General features: G+C 60.1%; 1 protein-coding gene across 1 annotated transcript in view; it reads left to right on the plus strand.

The window, feature by feature from the left end:
- Positions 1 to 19,920, plus strand: part of LASP1 (LIM and SH3 protein 1) — a 34,669-nt gene that overhangs the window by 565 nt on the left and 14,184 nt on the right. The window contains exons 2-3 of the mRNA XM_063354680.1: positions 4,394 to 4,488; positions 19,054 to 19,138. Of these exons, the coding sequence (XP_063210750.1) occupies positions 4,394 to 4,488; positions 19,054 to 19,138 (180 nt within the window). The remainder of the gene's footprint in view (positions 1 to 4,393; positions 4,489 to 19,053; positions 19,139 to 19,920) is intronic.

Below are 19,920 nucleotides of genomic sequence, written 5' to 3' on the forward strand. Positions count from 1 at the left end.
GCTTTTTTCTTCATCTTCCATCCCAATTGATACTTCTCCGTTCCAGAATTCCGACTTTCTGCTCTGTGCCGCCCGCCCTAACGCCCTGCTTTCAGTCTTTTTTTTTTTTTTTGGAGTATTTTTCCCCGTCAAAAAAAAAAAAAATAATAAAGCTTCCGTGAAGTCCGTCTCCGCCGGCGCTGGGGGGGAGGAAGGCGATGGTGGGGTCTCCCGTGGGATTTCCCTCTGAACCCATCCCTCCGGGAGAGCTGAGCCCCCCCCCCCCTTCCTCGTCCAGCCTTCTGGGGCGACCAGTTTAGGGACTAAAAAAAGTAACTGGAAGAATGCGCAGCTCTGGGCAGCGGCATTCCTGAGCCGCAGCAGACCCTGTTGCTCGCATTTTTAACAGATGATGTTTCTTCCTTGGGCTGGGAGCTGGGAAGTAGCCCTGTGTCCCAGGGACAGTTCGGGGCGGTGATGTGGCTCTGTCTCCTGGAGCCTGAGTAGCTGCGGGGGGGGGGGGGGTCGAAATTGTGGATAATTGGAGGGGAAGCCCAGGTTGGGGGCGGGGGGGGAGTGGAATGAGCCATGGCTTCCCCCTGTGCCACCCGTGCCCGGGCTTGGTGCTGCCTCTGAGCTGGCAGCATCCCGAGAGCGTCAGTGCTGGCTGGTGGGGAGCAGGCAGGAGGCCGCGGTCGACATCTCCTACTTCCAGGGGTCCTTCCTGGCTTTATCTCGCTCCGTGGTCAGCCCCGAACCAAGCAGCTCCCCCCAGCCCGCTCCCCCGTGTTCATTTTTCCGGGCGTTCTGGCTGTGGAGGTGGCGGCTCCTCGCTTCCCGTAAAAGCGCGGGGTGTTATTACAGGGGGTGTCGTTCCCCCCCCCGCCTCCTTGTTCTCCCTCCCGAGCAAAGTCGAAAGGGCAGCTCTGGTGTGTTTGCACAAGCGCCCAAGTTGAACCCCGGGCAGTAATAACGAAGGGCTTCTGGGAGGAGAAGTCTGCGCGTCGCCACCTTTCAGCTCCCGGTGCCCGCGCTGGTGTGTTGGCCGGCAGGCGTGCTTGGTTTTCTCCTGGTAGTGAAATCGGGAAAAGTCCGTTTCCCTTCTGAGATTTACAGCAAATGTGGGGGGAGAACTCGCTGCTTCGTCCGGCTTCGCGAAGGCAGCGCGGCGGCTGGAGAAGCGAGACTGCCGCCGGCCTGGGCGAGACGCCGCCTGCCCCTTCTGCCTCATGGCTTCTCACTTGGTCACCTTGCAACGGGCGAATGCCCGGCTGGGGCTGGGGGAAATGGGCGTTGTTGCCTCCCCCCAGCCCTCCCGGCTCCCCGGTAAGGTGCTGGGTGACGGGGTTGGCTTCCGCCGGGGAAGTGACATCTCCTGCGCCGCCCGCCCCTGGAGCGAGGTTTGGCGGTTGCAGCTGCAACTGCTGAACCCACGTAAAGCTGATGTCAGACGACTGGTTTTTTTTGAAAACGAGTAGAAGTTAGAAGTAGCTGTTACAGAGCATCAAACCTGATCCAGGATTCGCCTTCAGCCCCAGGAGTCTCCCCTCATGTTGTCCTCAAACTCTCCAGTCTCAAGCGGCGCTTGCTCCCAGGTGTGGAGCAGCGGCTTTGCTTGGCAGAGGGATGTTGTGTGGCTGGAGCACCAGCTTTAGGTGGATAAACGGGGTTGTGCTGCGAGCTCTGTCCCCAGACCTGGGATGCTGCGAGTGGCAAAGTTGCTTGAAGGGCTGCTCCATCCCTGCTCCATCCCTGCTCCATCCCTGCTCCATCCCTGCTCCATCCCTGCTCCATCCCTGCTCCATCCCTGCTCCATCCCTGCTCCGAGCAGCACCCTGCTGTTTTACCTCCAGATGTTCGGAGTACTTTGAACTGGGAATTTAAGAGCACAGGAGTTAATGCTTCTCTGAAAAACCTATTTGAAACGTGTCCTCCTTCTCTGCAGCCGTGCTGGAGGGTGAGCGGCAGCCTTACTGGAAGCCTACATAATTGCCGTTCCCCTGTGCCTGTGCTGTGTCGCAGCCCTCCTTTTAGTGACAGTTTAGACGCGTGGGTCTGGCGCTGACGCTGTCAGTGGGGAGACAAAGTTATGGGGCAGTGAGGCTTGGAGATAGGGGTGGTGCTCTCCAGGTAGCTGAGCTGCCCGCTCAGGGCAGAGGGCTTTGTAAGCGCCACAGGGCAGTGGCTAATAAGGGCTGAGCAGTGCCTAATGCAAACAGCGGCAAAAATAGTCATTAATTGCTCTCTGGCGGGGGGTAAAGGCCACCTGAGCGCATCCCTTCTGCTGCGCTTGTGGAGGCCGCCGCGGGCAGGGCATGGCCGGCCTCGCCAGGTCCCCCTCGGCTCCTGGGAGGAAGAGGCTGTGAAGTCATGTTGGCCGTCGGTTCATCGCTACGTATTTATAGTGGCATGGCTGGTATTTACGCGCAGCTCTTGCAGCGCTGTGAATGGCTGACGAGCTTGGAGGGGGTCCGTTAATTACCTCTAACGTGGCAGCGACTCAACCGAAAGGCTGTAACTCTCAGGATGCCTGAAGAAGTCAGGGCTGGGCTGTTGCTCTGTCTGTCCTTAAAGAGTCTGGAAGCCGGGAGGGGAGAAAATAACCCTGTGCAGGCTGGATGTGAGCGAGGGCGCGGGTACGGAGCAGCCCCCGGTGCAGTAAGAAGCCCCCTCGCGCTGTTGGGGACAAGCTCTGGAGGAACTCGTGTGACTGGAGGAAAAGAACAAATATGTTGCTCTGAGCAACTGAAATGAGGCAAAGTGTCCTCCCGGGCTGAGTCACAGCCTCGCAGAGCCGCGGCGGTGTTTGTGCTCCGGGGTGTGGTGCCTGGGGGTAGGTGGCACGAGGGCTCGGGGTTGGCTCTTGCCATCTCCTCCCAGCGACACAGACCCAGCCAGCAGTTGCAGTGGTGGAAATGACTTATCTTTTTTTTTTTTTTTAAAGCTTAAGGGTGGGAATCGTAGCAACGGCCACCAGCTGCTCGCCCTGGGTTTGCTCATTGCCTGTTAAACGTGTGCCTGGCGCCGAGTCCCGGGTGTCACACTGCGGGCCTGCAGACCGCCATCTACTTGGCGTCATGAGCTGCTAATGCGGCTTTCGGCAGCTTCCCCCCCGGTTTTGCTGGGTGGTTTGTGGGGGGCAGCGCTGCCCTGCCTCCAGCGAGCGAAGACGATGCTTTGGGCTGTGCTTTCCCCGCGTCCCTGCTCCTGCCCGTGTGCTCTCGGCTCTGCGGTGCCTGGTCTGGTCCCACGTCCCACCGGCTGTGGCTGCCGGAGGAAGCACCAAGTCTGGTCACTTGGTGGCTGGTGGGGCATCAGCCTTGGTCTGCGTGGGGTCGAACTGCAGGACTGCTCGGCAGCAGCTCTGAGCTGTCTCCATCCAGCCTGGAAAGCCACTTGGGTCATTTAAATGCCAAGTGGAAATCGCTCCTTCGGGAGTAGCCGTATAACCTTAAAACACTACTCATTAAGCCTTGCAACCCATAATGTGGGGTCACAGTCTGAATTTTGGGGTCTGTATCTTCAGCCTTGAGTCTGAGCGTGCCTGGCTGGTTAAAAGCTGCCGTACAGCTCCGGTCGGATGACAGGCAGGCTGGGCGCGGGGCCAACCTGAAGCCGCTGGCGCAAGAGCGGTGGGGCAGAAGATGCAAAAATTGCCTTCACCGAAAGGTCAGGCTGGCGGCTCCTCTTCTAGTTGCCGTCTGCCCTGCCCCGTGTTGGGCTGCAGCCCTGGCCGGAGCAGACGCGGGTGGTGACAGCCCCGCGGTGGGGAGAGCGGGGCCGAGCTGTGCTTGGGGTGGTCCTGCCCGCTCTGGGGCCGGAGGGTTTGTGGGGCTGGGGACTCGCCGGCACAGGCAGAAGGGTGGCCTCTGCGGTGAGGAGCTCTGAGCCCTCGCTGTCGGACTGTCTGCTTCTCACGAGAACCACCACCTTCTCTGTCTTCGCTCGGCGTTTGTGTGCAGCCTCACCTGACCTGCTCTTCTGGCTATCTCTTGGCTAACATCAGCAAAAAAACCCCAAAGCAGCAACTTTGAAGCCTGCAAACCGCTGCTGTTACCTCTGCTGAGGTCTCCCTGCTCACGGGGGTTCACGTTGTGCCTCTTTTGTAGCAGGAGGCTTCTCCTGTCCCGTATTTGGCCGAGCCAGATGAATTCCTGGCCTGGAGATAAGGCAGCGAGATGCTACTGTAATGCAAGTCACAAACATTGCGTCTCTGTTGAGATAAGATGCGTTGGAAGGGTGAGGGGGCATTGACTTGTGTCCTAAACTGGTAGGAATATTGTCCGTCCCCTGGGTTTTGCAGGGGTCGTGGGTGTCATCACGGACATCTCTGGGCTGGAGGAGATTCCGGTGGGACGTGGCCCTGTTTTTTGCAAGTCACGGGTGTTAACAGCTCTCTTGTCTCTGATTGCAGTTCTGGCATAAAGCATGTTTCCACTGCGAGACCTGCAAGATGACCCTGAACATGAAAAACTACAAGGGCTACGAGAAGAAGCCGTATTGCAACGCGTAAGTCTCTGCTGCCTGCTCTCGTGTTGGGTTTGGGAGGTGCTGTGGGATTCGCTGGACCCTCCTGCCTCTTAACACCCGTCCTCACCCCGAAATGAGAGCTGTGGGGAACCCCGAGCTCTGCCGAAACTGTCCTTCCCCCGCTGCTCTGCAGCAGTTTCTGGGAGAACACGTGGAGCCCTGGCTGAAGGGGTCACACCGGCCAGTTAACGCTGGTAATAAAACAGCGTTTTCCAGGCTTAAATTCCAGCTGACGGCTGCTCTCCAGTCCCAGCTTGGGCAGACAAAAAGTGAATACAATTCAAATGCAGGCAGGCATTTACATGGAGCCGGTCTTAATCCGTATCCCCTTCAAGAAGGGGAAATAAGAAGGAGTTTATACCACCCCCAGCTGAACACAGGTGTTTGGGGAGGGGAGAAATGCCCTTTTGCGCGGGGGGAATGGGGTGTGTGAACCGGCCGGGGACACGGGTGTCCCTGCAGCCCGGGCTCGTGGCCCAGGGCATCCACCGTCGTGTACCTGCGCTTGCCCTGGGCGCCACGAAGGTAAACGCATCCGAAGGGAAATACGGCTCCAACGTGAGATCCTTCTCCCCGCAGCAGCGCGGGTATGACGGCAGCCGCTGCCTGTACCCCGCGTGAATTCCCTTTCCTGGATCTTTCAGTCCACTTCTGAGCGGTGGATATTCACAGACCTCTTTTTTTTCTTTTTTTTTTTCCCTTCTTATCAAGAAGGACCCTTAATTAAGCAACAGCGGAGCCCAGAAAGCTGGGCACGACGGGCGCTGGTCCCCGCTCAGCCCGCGGGGAAGCACCGGGCTCTGCGTGCCTGACGCGTTGTGTTCCTTAGTGTCTGTAAAGCAGCTTTGCAATAAGATTTTTTTTGTAGCTGCTTCTTACACATTAGCAGTTCTTAGAAGGAAAATTAGATAACGTAATACTACTTAGCGCTTGTATAGCGTGGTCCATTCACAGGATACTTTAAAAACGTTAATCCTGGCGACATCCCTGTAAGATGGGTATTACCCTATTGATGTCGAAGACGAGTAGGAAGGAGAAGAGGTAAAACCATCAGCCACGCGGAGCCCCAGCAAAACCTCCCAGTGCTGTAGCTCTTCTGGAGGTTGGTTAATGCTGATGTTAGGTGTTGGTGACGATGACCTTGGTGAAGTCACAATCAAAGCTTCTCTTGAACTGGGATGAGGCTTGTGGCAGTCAAGTCTCGGCTGGTAACGGTTGTGTCTTGGGATCTCACCTGAAACGGTGTGAGAAGCAGCAAAGAACTCTTGGTTATCTAGTTACATGGGGCACTGTTAGAGCTCCAGCTTCTGAGGTGAAACTGGGAGCTTCCTGGAGCAGTGTGAGGGGGAGACCTGTGCTCTGAGGGAGGGTGAACGCTCGATTGGAGGGAGGGACGCTTGTTCTTGGACTGTGCAGGTCTCTCAACCTCCCGTGACCATGGTCCAACCAACCAGCCTGGGATCGGCGAGTCCCTGCTTTGCAGAGAGCTGCAGGAGATAGGAGACCCTTGAGCTCTTCTCAGTGTCCGGAACCAAAGCTTCCTTCTCACACCGTGGGCCCCCCAGTACCAGCCCTGCCTGGCACAAAGCGCTGGGGCACGTCCATCCTCCATCCCTGGTGCTTCTGCCTCTGGCCGTAGGGATGGGCCGGGGGTCCCAGTTCTTGTGCTCTCTCCCTCCGGGCTGCTGGAAGGGAAGTGGGATAATAATGGGAAATTCCTGAGATTCCAAGGAGTCTGCGCAACCTCGACCCATCTCAGTTTCTCAACCCCCTCTGCTGAGAGCTCCCTTTGATGCTGGCTCGATGTCTTAACCCTTTAGCAGCCTCCTGAAGGAGAGACAGCTCTGTCTGCCTCGCCTCCACCCCAGGGCAGCCCTGGAGGCTCAAACTGTGCGCGGAAACCAGCCTTAAATGTTTTTCCCACCTTTCCTGGCCGTGCCTTGGAGGGAAGTGAGAGCGGCTGGAAACTGCTGGCACGTGGGGCTTTGCCTCCAGCAGCTGCCAGCCCCTTTTTGCCGGGGTGGGGGCTGCCATGCCCAGACCCGGGGGGGGATGGGAAGATGCTGCCAGAGGACGTGGGGTTGGTTCCTTCTCGGCTGGTCCCTCTGGAATATACTGGGGAGGAAGAAACGTCCAGGCAAGGTGTCATAAGGAGCCCACCCTTCCCCAGCAGCTTCTGCTGGTGTTGGAGCTGGGGGACAACATCTCCTGTCCCCGGAGAAGGGGGTGGAAAAGCAACGTTTATCCTGGCAGGGAAGAGGCTGCTTTTCTGAACATGCCTTAGCACAGGGTCTCCTCTGTTTGAGCCGTGGCCTCCTGCCAAATTCCTGAGTTTCTTTCTTCAAGAGAGCAGGAGGAAGAGGGCTGGGCTTCCTCCCTATCTGACATTACCCCAGCCATAAATCTGTGTGAAGCCTTTCACGAAGGTGGCTGGTTAACTCTGCCCCCCACCCCCCCTCCTGTGCCCGTCGGTGTCGGGAAATGCCTCGGTGGCAGACGTGACCGTCTCCACCCTCGTCACCGTTCCCCTTTCGGCTTCAGCTGGGTACCGGGGGGGGGGGGCTGGTTGTTCACTGGAAGCAGCTCTCCCGGCTGGGCTCGTCTCTTTACACCAGCGCTTTGAACCGAAAGAGGTAGAAGTGGAGGAAGGGCAAGATCAAGGTGAATTTTGAGGCTTCTGCCAATGAAGGGTGGGGGAGAGCGGGGCTGCGAAGGGCAGGCCAGACGGCATGCGAGTTCCAGGGGACCAGCTGCTCCCAAATCTGCAGTATATATAGGCTTTAATTTCTCGTTTGCGGTGCTGGAGGGGTAACAGCTCTGTGCTGCAGCTGGGGGACCGGGGCTGCGTCCCTGGGCAGTGGGGCTCTGGTCCCCTCCGTCCAGACAGCCCTGGTGACCGGCACCTCCGCCTCAGAGCGCGGCACAAATCTGTGCCTTGAAAATCCTGTCTGAGAGTTCAAAGCTGTGTATTCTGGGGAGTCGGCGTCTTCAGCGGCATCACTCCTTGAAATGCAGAGAGGCGGCGGCTGAGGTGGGGAGCGGGAGCAGCATCCAGAGGCTCCGTCTCTGCCTCCGTCCTGGCTACAAGGTTGTCCTGCTCCTCTCCCTCGAGGACACCGAGACGAGACCCGGGAGGGGACTTTGTCTCGGAGCTGTGGCTTTGCCTGAATTCCTGCTGGTGTACGAGCCGTTGCCCTGTTGGATGCATCCTTGCTTGGAAGTCCCCGCGCTGGCTGCGTGAGCATCCCCTGCGCCGGCATCCCGCCGCTGGAGCACGGCCGATCAGAGGGGCTGTCTCTGCTGCCTGCACACCCCACAGCGCTGGATTATTTATTCTTTTTTTTTTTTTTTTACTTTTTTTTTATTTCCTTACTGCTGCAGACTGGCTGGCAGGAAGTTAATGGCCTCCTTGCTCAGCAGTCCCTCCTCCCCCACCAAGGAGCGGCAGCCTGGCCTGACGTGGGGCATCCTTTGTTTGAGGGTGCGGGAGGAGATGGGGCCACCGAGTGAGACCCTGCGCTCACCTCTGCTGTAGTCCTGGCTCAGGCCACCCCGTCAGCACGGAGCAGAAGGAATGAGGGGATGTGGAGATGTAGCAGCACAGCGAAACTGCATTTTTTTTATTTCCCCCCCCCCTCAAAAAGGGGCCAAAGGCTAAGCGAGGCTGCCAAAAATAGCTTACGTAGGTGTGTCGGCAGGGTCCCCGCTCCCTCCATCTGCTGTACTTGCGTGACTTCAGCTTTCCTTCACGGAGCTGACTTTCTTTGCGGAGAAACCTGCCCCGGCGCGGCGGTGGCGTGCGAGGTGTCCCCGAGGGATGGGGATCTCGGGGCTGACGTTCCTCTGCCCTGAGTCAGGGCAAGCGGCTCCCGGTGCCTGTCCTGGTTCACCCAGACCCAGCACCTCGTGTTACCGGGGCGCAGCCGCTCTGAACCGCAACTGGAAAACCTTTAATTCCTGGCCGTGACCTGAAGAACCTCCCTGGCAGATTTCTCGCTGTTAAAATCCTTGCCTTTCCGCGCAGAGCGAGCGGCTCAATACCTCTGGGCGAACTCCTTGCTTGGAAAAAGTTAGTGAGCGGCTCTGAGCTTCACAAGGAGCCAGTGATCTGTTCTTGGCATTCCTCTCCGCTCCATCTGGTAGCAGCCTACTACGTTAATAAAGTGATCTTCCAAGTTTGAGGAGGATGGAGGGGCGGGGGGGGGGGCAGGAAGGGAAAGAGGAACAACTGTGTTGCTGGGACGGAGTCCAGGTGTTTATCCCATGCTTTATTTGTGCCGAGTTTCTGGATAAGAACTGCCTTTTCTGTCGTGGTGCGCACACTTTGCGTGCCGTGGAGCTCTGAACAGACTCTGCTTTTTTTTTTTTTTTTTTTTTTTTTTGGGGCTTGGTGTAAAGGAAAGCTGGCTCCCCCATATGCTGCCGTGGCGGGGTCGGGGGGGGAAGGACCCCCAGCACACATGGCTCTGAGGATCTGGGGGATATGGGCTGCTTCTGCGTCACCTCTGTGTTTGGGGAAGGGCTCGCTGACCCCCCTTCTGTGGGGGAGAGGGGCTGTGGTACACGGAGAGCTCTCCCGAGGAACGCCGTGATTTAATGGTCGGAAGGCTGCAGATGGGAGTGAATCCTCCTGGCGGGGGGAAGCCTCTGGTTTCTGAAGTGTTTGGGGATGTCTCGCTCCCAGGGCTCTCAGCGCGTCAGGGTCTGATGGGGAGACCTCTCACAGCTGAGGCGATTCCTCCAGGGAATTGCCAAAATCCTCCTGTGGGGCTCTGCTGCCCTCCTCCACCCCGTCCCCGGGTGTCCCCTCCCCTCCCTGGCTGCAGACCAGCTCGCACCAGCGGTGCCCCTGCGCGGGCGAAGCCTCTGCAGGGGTGGGAGAGGGAAAACCTCACCCGGACTCTTCGCAGGTAACTCCGCACCCGGCATTGCCAAGCTGCTGCTTCCCAACACCCCCAGGCGTTCTCCACCCACCCGGCAGATGCTTCCCAACTGCTCCTGGAGTTGAGGAGGAGGAGATCTGCTCCTGCTTCAGGTGTTTGGTGCCTGCTTTGTTGTTAAACCATCTCGTCTGAGCACAGCAGATGGCAAGTGAGCGGCTTCTTCAGGGAACGCCATCCCCGGCAGCCGGGGTGTGCTGCGGCGGGGGGTGAGGGTCCTCCCGCCGTCCTTGTCCTGCATGGAGCGCAGCAGAGCCCAGCCGGCTCCCCCTGCCCCGCTGTGGGGGGTTTGGGGGCTCAGGCAGCGCTCTGGGGGTGGGCAGCTGCCTGCAGCCCTGCCCGGGGAGGGGGGCAGCAGCCAAGGGCATCCCCCCCAGCCGGGAGCACAGGGTCGGGGCTGGGGCTGCCTAGTATCAGCCTCGCTGGAAGGGGCAGCCTGGGGATGAATGTTGACTTTCCTGAACTTGCTTATCCCTGCCTGGAGCCAAGAAACCTTGTGGAAAAACCCAGCTCCGTCGGGAGGCCCGCTCTGTTCCCATGAGCGGTGGCGGGGGGAGGATGGGACAGGCGCTGCTGTGTTTGGGGGGGGGTTGGGGATGGGGAAGGGGGAGCAGCATGGCCAGGAGAGCCCTTCCCAGGAGCGACTTCTGACTTCACGGCTTGGCAGCCCCGCATCTCCTGCCTTCCCTTCAAATCTTTCCGTCGTGGATCGAAGCAGGTTTGTGAAAACGGGCTGGTTTTTACTTCGGCAGCTCTGCGGCGCCCTCGGGAACTGCCGGCAGAGCCTTTGGGGATGGGGGCCAGATGGATGCTGCGGGTGCTCACGGAGAGCAGAGCTGGCTGAGCGAACCCCGGCTCCCCGCTGCTGTCCTGCGCCGGGACGTGGCCGGAGCTGGGGGCGATGGGTCCTGCCTCCCCCCACTCCGGCTCCGGGTCCTGCCTCCTCCAGCCCCTGCTAGCCCGGCACCGGTGCGCTGGGTGGGCAGCGGGAGCGTCTTGGAGAAACAGCATCCTCCACAGTTGTGCTCGGAGTTGTGTGTTACGCAAAGCCAGCTTTTTGGGGCGGGCTGGCAGCAGATGCTGGGAGGAGGCAGCAGCTGCACACGTGGAGGGCCGGCCCAGCCATTTTGGCAGCCTTTCCCTGAAAACGCTGGGAGGAACTGAAGTCTCTTCCCTGCAGCCTGCTCTTTTGTAGTAGGGAGTTCGCAAGCCCTCTGCGAAGCGGCGTGGTGCTGCTTTTATTATTAAAAAGAGAACAGTTTATTTTTTTTTTTAATATATATATATTTTTTTTTTTTTTTTTTTAAGCTTGTCCCCAAGAATCGGCAGCTCTTTGAAAGGCAGGATGTGAACTTGAGAGCCTTTTGGCAGAGCAGAGCCGATTACTTCCTTTGTTTAACTCTTCTTTCCCGAAACCCCGATACAGCTGCGCGAAGGTGACCGTCGCCTCTCGGAGGGGCAGCTTTGAGGGGAGGGAGGGGACGGGGTATCAGCATCCCGTGCTAAAGTCCGCGCTGCTGCTTCTTGCTGGACGAATCAGAGAATCTGCCAGAAGGACTGGCTTCGAAGCAGCCTGTGTTGGCTGCAAGCGGCGCTTTGAGGCAGAGAGGCTCCTCGAGCGCTCAGTCAGCTCGCACGTGATGCGGGGCGTAAAGCAGCCCTGCTGTCGGAGCAGACGCCTGTCTGAGTCACGCTGAAGATGCCAAGCCTGGGTCCAGGGCTGCGTCAGTTGTCTCCTTGTAGAACATCTGGATGGTGCCACAGCACACTTAAGTGGGTTTTTACAGATGCGTCCCACCAATCTCTTTATTGGGGAAGTTTAACTCTGTTTCCAGCTCGTGCGAAGCTCCGAAGTTCAAGCGCAGCCCCTTAACTTGGCTCCCCGGGAAGGCGGCTCTCGTGGGCAAAACCCCCTCTGAGGGCAGGAGCGGGACCCGGTGGGGCGCGAGTGCTGGGGGAGACGCGTCGGGCCAGGGCTGAGATCGCTGGCGCGGCCTTTGCGCTGCTGCCCGGGGAGGTGGAAATGCCGCCTGGGTCTTGTCTAACGCATGGGTCGCGAGGAAGCTGGGACCGAGATGCTGGTGTGGGGCTGTTTGTGGGAGGAGGGTCTGTGTTTGCTCTCTAACGTCGCTGCTGAAGGAGTTTCCTACCTCAGCCGTGCCTTTAGTCGTCAGCTATCGCTGGGGGCTGCTGAAGCGAGCCGGCCGAGAGCTTTGTTTTCTACCGCGGCTACGCGAGGGTGTCGCAGCGATGCTGGGGGAGACGGCAGAGCTGTGAGCTGCAGAGAGCGGACGGACCCTTCTCCACGGGGACCCTGCACCGCGCTGCCAACAGCGGGGTCGGCTTTCCTCTGTCTCACGGTTGCCGCACTCAAACAACCCCTAACACAGGAGCTGGACGGCTCTGGCTGTGGCTGGAGGAGACTCGATTGACCTGATTTAGTGATGCAACAAAAAAAGCCTCCTCTCCGGTGGCTGTGGCTGGACCGGCGCGGCCTCGCCGGGGGGATCTTGCCAAGGGCTCGTGCACGGGATCTTGCTGCAGGCTGTGAAGCTCCTCTTTTGGGGGGAACTGGGTTTTTGTGGGGTTTTGAGGGTGGCGAGCAGCCGCCCGCCCCGTGGATGGCACCTGCGGGGCTGGAGGTGCTGCGGGAACCGAACTGCTGGGGGCTGTCTGGCCCTGGGGGGGGAAGATGCAGAGCCGGGGGGGGTGGGGTAGGGTCTGCCTGCGCAGGGCAGGAGACCTCTGAAAGCCGGGCTGTCTCTGCCATCGCCGTGCTCCTCCTCGCCTTAGTTCAATTACCTCTGCAGCGCGTGAAATCCGGGGTGGCTTTTCTTAGCGTCTCTCCTGATGGGTGTAATCACCCGAGGTCCTGTGGAGCTGCAGATTCAAGGGGGTGTTTTTCTTTTTTCTGCCAGCCCCCCGAGCGAGGATGCGATGCCGCCGCCGAGCCTTCGCTCCATCACGTGTCCCTCTGCCCCACATACTCGCGTGCTGCTTCGCTTAATCTGACAGCAGCCCCCCGCGGCGGGGGGTCAGGCAGGGGGAGGGATCCCGCCTGTCCCATTCGTTAGGCTCTAATCAGGCGGAGGATGGATGCCAGCAGTGTCTGCGAGGGGAGACCCCGAAGCGCGAGGCCAATCCACCGGCCGTCTGGCGGCTCTGCCCGCGAGGCTGGGTGGGCTCCTCTCCATCCTCTCCATCGGTCATTAAAATAATCCGCGTCTGCCTGGCTGACGGAGCCGCTGCGGGGATGCCGAGGGCTCGGTGTGCGCTCGCCTGCCTGGGCTCCGCTCCCTCCTGCGTCGCAGCCGCCGGCTCGGCTGCCGCAGCATCACCAAAGCGGTCCCCGAGACCCACCGAAACTTGTCTCCCTTCCTCCTTCACCCTCCTGCATCCCCGCGCCCTCAGGCAGGGGGAAACACCATGATGCTCCTACCAAAGCAGGGGCAAAGCGTTTGGATCCTGTTGTAGCGTCAGGCACCAGGGGCACCTCCCTACAGGTAGCTCCCGGGGGTGTTCTTTTTTCCCCCCTGGCTCCCATTTGTTCTTGAAAGGTTACTGGTTTTGCCTTAGCAGCTATTACTTAGCAGCAGACTTTACGCCAGTGTCACGTCTAAGGGTGCGTGGGACTAATTATTTCCTTGCAGTTTGTCAGAAGAGGGATGGTTCGAAGCGGCTTCCCCCCCCCGCCCCCCGTTTGTCTTCTCTGCAGCTTGTGCCTGAAGCCTGGGCGCCCGGAGGGTTTTCCTAATGGCCCTTCAGGGCTCCATCTTCCCTGAACGCGACTTTTCTTCCCTGCACGGTTCTCTGCCTGTTGCACTGACTTAGGAAGCAAGTGAAGGGCGTCGGGGCAGGTGTCACGGGAGCACGCTCCGCTGTGACACCGGCTGGGGACCCTCTTCCTTCCCCCCGTGGACCTGGGGCTCGGCGCCACGTGGAAGCTGCTGTGGTGGGCACCGAAATTCCTGCCGGTTCCAGTTGTGGAAGCCCTGGGCTCTGTCCCCGCTGGTGCGAGTGGCCGCTCGGTAATTGCCCGGGTGGATTTGGCGTGTGTTGCTCGCGCGGCTTCCGAAGGAGCCAAGGCAGGTTGAGCAATAAACACCCTCCCCCTTCCCCGCTTCCCCAGCCAAGATGTATTTATGGTGGTGCTGGGGGAGGGCAGGGAGGACCCGTGGCTCTGCTCCTTCCCCGGCCGGGGCTGTGAGACGGGGGGGGAAGCGGGTCTGCTCCCCCGTCAGCCCCCCCATGCCAGGAGGGACCGGCCCATCCGCGCCCCCGTCCCACGCACGCGCTGCCTCCCGCGCTCCCACCCAAGGCAATTCGCTCGCTGCCTTCTCATTAACTTTTAATTTATTGCCGGCTATTACCGTGGCTGATTCTCATGCACGGGAGACGGTTTTCCCTGCTCCAGTGCGTGGCGGGGACCCGGGCGTCTGTGTTTGCGCTGGCGGCAGCGGCAGCGGGGGGCTTGTCGCTGCTCCTGCATCGGGAACCCCCGGCCGTAAATTCCCCCAGGCAGGACTGAAATGCCTGGTCTCCGTGGGGCAGGTCTCGGGAGCTGGGGAGAAAAGCGACGCCTAATCTTAGGGGAAGACGCTCAACTCGCGCGTTTCATCCTGCGCCTGGCGCAGACGGAGAGGTCACTCCTGCCTGCCAATAACGGGCTGCAGGGGCTCGAGGCTGAGTGAAAAGCTGCCCCAAATCCTTGGGAGGTTTCCTCAAAACGTAACAGAAGCGGAAACCTAATTCTAGCTTGGTCTGTGCGGTCTATGGCCATCTCTTCCTCTCCCTCGCCAGGCTGCGGCTGTAGCAGGGCACAGCCCGCTGTGGTGTTCCTGTAAACGCAAGAACCAGGGCTGTTAGCAGTCTTTCAGGTTTTTTGGGTTTTTTGTGTTTTTTTTTTCCTCCCCTACAACCGTGGCGTTTCAGTTTCTCTGAGCTCCGCGGGGATGAATTTCTCCGTTTCCAGCCCTCGCAGTGACTGGGGCTTCCCTCCTCCCTCTACCCGGAGGCTGCTGCCGGGGACTCGGCTTCTCCCAAGCGTTATTAGCGTGCCCAGGGCATGGGATGCAGTTGCCATGGCGATGCGATGGTTTCGGCTGGCGGCACCGGCAGATAGTACGGGAGCTCCTGGGCCATGACTGAGCCGTAAGCGCGGCTCTGCCTGGCGGGGCACGCGACTCAAAAACGGCATTTGCCCTTCGCGGGAGCCATATCTCGCTGCGGCTTCCCTGCCAGCGTGGGGCAGCCCTCCATCCGCGTGCCCTTCAGGGGCCGGGGATGGTAAAATTGGGGGTCTCTGTAAAGCAGGAAAAATCCTCTGGATTTGCAAAGACCCCAGGCGGGGGGTGGCACTCGGCTGTCCCCGTAGGACCGTGACGGAGCCCCGTTCCCGTCCTCCCGGCGGGTCTGGGGCTGCTCTGCACAGCCCGTTGCCGTGCGGCCCTGATCCGCAAATGGAGAATTAGCGATCTGGGGGGGGCCTTCGGGGTTTGAGCTGTTTGTACTTAAAAGGTGGCTTTGTCGTCTTTGACCTTGGTATGAGTCAGGCGGTGACTTCCAGGAAACTCAGGAAAGGGGTGCGGGGTGCGAGCGGTAACGGGGGTAAAACAAGAGACAAGCCTCAGGACCGTCCTCCCGTGCCCCTGTAAGCTGAGGGAGTGCATTTAGTGGATTAGCGCTGCGCTTAATTAAGCCCCAGCTCCCCCGGCAGCTGCCTAATGGCACCTGGGCTTGGACAAAAGAAACGCCCGTCTCCTGCTGATGGGGTTTGCTCCGACGCTGCCCCGCAGGTACCGGCCTCCCCGGAGCTGCCCCTCCGAAGGGACCGGGGTCATCCCTGCGAGCAGCCCAGCGCCCCTTGAGCAAGGGCTGTCAAACGCAGGCTCCTTCCACGCCTGCCGTCCTGGCCACCGAGGCTTGTTGACCACTTAGAAGGGTTTTCATCCTCCTTGCGGTGGCCCGCTCCTCCGATGCTGCCTTGTCAAGGTATGAATGCGTTAACCCGGCAATTAGCGCGGTTAATGCTCCTTTCCAGGAGCAATCTTGGCTAGCCAGGGGCCGAGCTGGGCCAGTGTGGTTTAAACCGAGCCCCTCCTTGCCAGTCCCCCCCCTCCCCAAGCCGTTCATCCCTGCCAGCCACAGACAGCAGCTGGTGGGGATTTGGTCCCAAGGTGTCTTGGGCTGTTTTGCCGCTTCTAAAACGTCACTCGCCGGGGCAACTCCGCGGCGGTGGCAGTAGCTGAGCCCTTCCCGAAGTGTCCCATAGCTCTGACCCGGACACCCACAAACCGGCGGCACCGGCTGCCGGGAGAGCAGGAACCGTGGCCAGAACGTCAAGATCACTGAAATAAACGCCAAAGCCGTGCCCGGTTCTGCAGTGTGGTGACCCCCCGGTGACCGCCCCGTGTCCGTTGCTCCCGGTGAGCGCGGGATCCTCCTGGAGGATGGGATTTTGTCATTATTGGAGTCTTAATGCAGGAATTTGTCTGCGCGAGCCGCAGGCTTGGTGAAATATCTGCCGTGATGCTGCGTCCCAGTGTGAAGCCCTGACGCACCAGTGCCCGGAGGTCGCGGGGAAGGGAGCCTGAGCACGCGTTATTACATCCCCTCTAATCAGATTAATCTTAAACAGAGATTAAACTATATCCTTCAGGCGGTCGGTGATCTGTTGTTTGTGTAAAACTGATTCTTGTCCTTTGCCATCTTATTGTTGGATGTTTGCGGGGCGGGGGGGGAAGCGGGGGTGCTGTGGAGGGTTAATTTGGGCTTATTTTGTGGGGGTGTGGCTGGTCCTTACACCCTGGTGAAGGATGGGAGCTGGCTGGGGTCCCGTGGCCGATACCCATCAGATGCTCCGGGGATGGCCGAGCTGGGGAAGGCGGGGGGGGGGCAGGGTGTTTCCCACCCCTCTGGCACCCCAGTGTGGACTCCCCCCTCCCCAGAGCAGCGGGCGGCCGGGGTGGTGGTGACGGTCGGACTAGATCATCTGAAAGGTCCCTTCCAACCTAATCGATGCTGCGGGACGTGGCAGCGGGACGGGACCCCGCGCGGGGAGGCGGTGTGTGTTTTTTGGGAAGCTGGCGGGGGTGGGCTCCCCCACCCCCTCGCCCCCCACGCCGTGCAGGAGGGAGCAGGGGACGAGCTGCTGCTTGCTGAGTTGTCTTTTCCCCTTTCTGCAAACCACATCTGCATTGTTTGGTTTCTGTGTGTGTAGGGGGGGGGGGGCGGGGAGGGGGGTGTCTCTTTATTTTTTCAGTGTGGCTGAGGCAGCTATTTTTATTCTCGAGTTTCCTGCGTTGCTGCTTTGCTGAGGTATGTGCTGCTCTTGCAGGTCTGCGGTTGCCCGTCGGTGTCTGTCCTGCTCCGGCAGCTCTGCTCCGCGGCGCTCGGCCCCGCTCCTCCCCGCGCAGCTGCCTTTGCTCCCGTACCCTCCCCTGACCACGCTTCCATCAGCCTCCTGGGGCAGAGGTGCTAACGCTGATGCTGTAAATAGATAATTGCTATTGCCGGAGCACACAAGCTCCCAAAGCGCAGCCCCGGGGGCTTCTCAAGACCCGCAGAGACCCGTTTCATGTGGTCTGTGGTCTGGGGAGGGACGACGGGAGCTGCAGCCGCCCCCAGGTTTGCTGCGTAGCTGCCGGGTGAGAGCTTGGTGCAGCCACCCGTTGGGCTTACGTGGCTGCAGATGGGGGAAGTGGGGGCTGTGTGGTCTGAGGTGGCCCCGAAGCCGGGATCGGCGTCGCGCTCAAAGCCTCCGGATCCCCACGAGCGAGCGAGATCCCCCCCCCCCAGTTGCCCTCAGCGAGGAGCTGGGGTCTCTTTCCAGGGGGCTGCTTCGCCCTGGGCACCTCTTTGAGGAGCTGCCGAGCGAGAGGGCCGTGGGGTCGCCCGGCTGCGCAGGAGAATTTATCCAAGTTCTCGCGTGTATTTGAAAGCGAAACTGGGCTGCGGCGTGACACGCTGCCCTGATGCCACGCGTGTTCGGCGTGAACCAGGGCCCGTGCTGTCTCTGCCTCCCACCCCCTCTCCTGCACGAGGCAGCAACTTTCCTAAAATCCCGCAATCTGTTCCTGCCACCCAGTTTGGGCGTCCCGCTTTAACCCTTGGGAGAGAGAAACCTCTGAATCTTTTCAAAAGGCAGTTTTCCCCTTCGTGCTCTCTGCTATCTGCATTATAAGCCTAAAGCGCTGCTCTGGGATGTCTTGGGTTTCTCTGCCGTCCCGTGAGAGCCGTCACCATCTGTTCGGGGTCAGATTTCCTCTCGGGGCTTTTCCTGGGGAGCGTTGTGGACGGAGAGCTTTGCCTCCACGGTGGCCAGTGCTGGGCAGGCTGGAAACGTTCCTCTTGCCAGCGTTTTCCTCCGCACCACGTGTCGTGCTCCAGACACAGCGAGGGCGGCTGCCAGGGCTGGATCCGGCCATGGGCGAGAGCATCCCCTGTGCTGCAGGACGCAGCTGACCCCAGGTGAAGGACCAGGACCGGAGCGGTAGATCCTCACGCCATTGGGACCGACGCTGCCGCTTCTTGGCAGTAATAACTGCTGGGGCGGGGGGGGGTCTGGTCAAGCCCAGCCGGAGGTGTTTGTGCACCGAACCTCCCCTGTTAGGGCAGGGATTTGCCTCTCGCTATTTTCCGTGTCTCCTGGAGGTGGGACCTGCCCCGTGAAGTTCACGCGTCTGCTTGGACGGGGCTCGGAGCAGCCTCCAGCTCGAGGATTAGGCATTTACTTTTCTGCCTGGCCCGTGAGTTCTTCTAAACGGCTGATTTGTGTTTGTCGGTAGCAGAGGCTGCGCACGCTTTCAGAGGCGGCTATATGGCCCTTCGGAGCAACGGCTGCCAGCCTGGAGCCAGCCCCCGGACGGGGGGCTCCTGCTCCGCGCTCCCCTTTCAGCCCCATCCCGAGGATTCGGTGCCCGCGTCGGGCTGGTGCAGGTGAAGTCGTGCAGCCTGTGCCCCGAGCCAGGCACGGTTATGCTGGCGTGGTCAATGCCAGCGTCGCGGTAGCCTGCTGTACCAGGGAACCGTAACGCGGGGCTCGCGCGGCTGAAACTTCAGTCCAATAAGCGAGTGAAACCACCCCCCTCTGACCCGCCGCCGCTGGAGCACCGAGACGGGCACAGTCATCGTGGAGCGGGGCGTTAGCAGCATTTCCTTGGGCTAAACATTACCCTGAGGACTGTTCAAATGGAAAACTGAGGGTGTGTTAAGGTCTCTCCAGAAATCGGGCACGAACCTTGAATGGCTTTATCCCCTGGGGCGGGGGGGAAAACCCAACCCTCCCCTTCCCCTTTTTTTTTTTTTTTTTTTTGATAAAACAAGTTTAGCTGAAGTTGATATATTGAGATTGGGAGAGAAACGGGTGTCTGTTGGGGAAGGTGTCAGGCGCGGGTGAGAAATCCCGTCATCCCAAACGGCTGCTGCTGATCCCGCGTGTCCATGTGTCGACGTCTCCGCAGCCCCGCGTGTGCTGCTGCTGCTCGCCGTGATGCTCCGGAGTGGGGCCTGGGGGGCTGCTGGTCACGGGCTGGGTGGGAGAGGGCGGCGAGCGTGGCCGTGGCTTGTGGGAACGTTGTGCCTAACCGTGTCGCTCTCCCCGCAGACACTACCCGAAGCAGTCCTTCACCATGGTGGCAGACACTCCCGAGAACCTGCGCCTAAAGCAGCAGAGCGAGCTTCAGAGCCAGGTGAGCGCGCGGGTCCCTCCTCGCCCCGGGGTGGCCGCGCTTTCACCCCGTCGTCACCCAACTTTCTCCCGGGCTCCGGTGCCTTCCCGCGCCCTCGCGGAGAGGCGGGTTTGGGGCGCGGGTCCCTCCTCGCGGGTCTCGCCCGTCTCAGCTGTGTTTGCTGTTCCCTTCGTCCGTGCCCTGCCGCAGGTGGGGAGGGTCCAGCAGGCGCTGCTGCTCCCGCTCCGTGCCTTGCACCGGTTTATCTTTTCCCTGCTCCCGCCCGGCCGCCCAACCAGGCGAAACGGCCTCGTCTGGGCAGGCGTTGGCTCTGTGGGCGAGTATTTCGGGTAAACCCAAATCTTGCAGGGCTTGAAAGCTCTGGCAAGCAGAAATAAACAGATAGGAGGGATAAGGACTGGCACAGATAAGGATTTCTTTCTCTAGTGGGAAGAGCAGAGCCTGTTTGAGACGGGTGTTGTCCAGACGTGTCCCGTTTTATACCCTGGAGGTGTCCCTGGATCAGCAAAAGTCCCCAGCCCTGACGCACGGCTGCGGGCTGGCTTCTCGCGCCGATGACTCCCGGTGATATGGTGGGAACTGGTCCCTTGGGTGGGCCAAGGAGCAATCCCCGGGTTCCTTCTCTTACTCCGAGACACTGACCACAGAAACGTGGGCATCGGTTTTGCAGAGCAACGGCTGGAAGGGCAAGGCTGGCGCCGAAACGGGCAGCTTTGGTGGGTGACCCTTCTTTGTGGGACTCTGCTCTGCCGAGAGCCCGTGCCGAAGCATCTGAGGCGATG

This window comes from Chroicocephalus ridibundus, chromosome 17 (genome assembly GCF_963924245.1).
Source record: "Chroicocephalus ridibundus chromosome 17, bChrRid1.1, whole genome shotgun sequence".
Classification (NCBI taxonomy): Eukaryota; Metazoa; Chordata; class Aves; order Charadriiformes; family Laridae; genus Chroicocephalus; species Chroicocephalus ridibundus.